The sequence below is a fragment of the Chlorella variabilis genome (assembly GCF_000147415.1).
Source record: "Chlorella variabilis unplaced genomic scaffold CHLNCscaffold_301, whole genome shotgun sequence".
Classification (NCBI taxonomy): domain Eukaryota; kingdom Viridiplantae; phylum Chlorophyta; class Trebouxiophyceae; order Chlorellales; family Chlorellaceae; genus Chlorella; species Chlorella variabilis.
In genome coordinates this window covers 1,477-2,349 of record NW_005434862.1, presented here as the reverse complement: position 1 = coordinate 2,349, position 873 = coordinate 1,477, and the positions used below count along the sequence as shown (strand labels likewise).

The 873-nt window shown below is 71.9% G+C and overlaps 1 protein-coding gene across 1 annotated transcript in view; it reads right to left on the bottom strand.

Moving 5' to 3' along the window:
• Positions 1–231: 231 nt before the first annotated feature.
• Positions 232–873, bottom strand: part of CHLNCDRAFT_55821 (hypothetical protein) — a gene marked incomplete at both ends in the record, with an annotated part of 2,055 nt that continues 1,413 nt past the window's right edge. The window contains 2 exons of the mRNA XM_005842572.1: positions 232–292; positions 487–577. Of these exons, the coding sequence (XP_005842629.1) occupies positions 232–292; positions 487–577 (152 nt within the window). The remainder of the gene's footprint in view (positions 293–486; positions 578–873) is intronic.

Sequence of the window (873 nt, the reverse complement as noted above, 5' to 3'; positions counted from 1 at the left end):
GGGCGACAGGGCAGAGGGGATGTTGAGCTTGTGCGGGCGGGGCAAGCGCGGTGGTTGGAGGGGCGAGGATGGCAGGGCAAGGGGAGGCGCGGGGCGGCGCCACGCGGGGCAGGGGCTGGGCCGCGGCGGCCTGGCTAGCTGCGGGCGCGGTACTGCCCTGCCGGTGGCGGCCGCCGCGGGCTCACGTGCCAGCCCAGGCACCTGGCAGCCACCACCCCGCCCCCTCGCCCCTCACACACCTATGTCCCTCTCTGGGTCGTCTGGGTCGTTGATGTTGCCTTGCAGGAAGGCGCTGCAGCGGGCGCCGCAGGGAGTGTGGGTGTGCGCAGGCGGGTGCTCGCCAAGCGGGGATGTCATCCGGCAGCGCAGGGGACCCTCCGGCCAGCCAACCGATTTTAGGGTTGTCCCTAAAAACCAGCCGTTGTGGCAGCCACAGCGCCAGCAGCAGGCGCTGCAGCAGGCGCCGCCTGCCCCGCTGCCCCCCACCTGTGCGCGATGAAGTCTGCGGTCATGATGAGCGAGATGGCGCCCCGCAGGCCCGCCCAGCCCGTGAACACAACCTCTGCCCAGCCCAGGCCTGCGGGGGCAGAGGTGGCGGTGGCAGGGAGCAGGAAGCTATGTGTGTGTGCACGTGCAGCGAGAGGGGTGGCGGGTGGCGGGCGCACGCCCAGGAGGGATCAGGGCAAGGTGGCGGCGTGGCGGCGGGACCGGGGCGACTGCCTGCCAGCTGCCTGCTGCCTGCTGCCTGCCAGCTGGCAGGCTCTTCCCCTATCCCCGCGTGCCGCTCACCACCTCGCCCTCCCTGCACCTCCCCCCCTTCCCCATCCCACTCACGCTCGCGGACCCATGCAAAGATGGAGACGTTGAACAGCG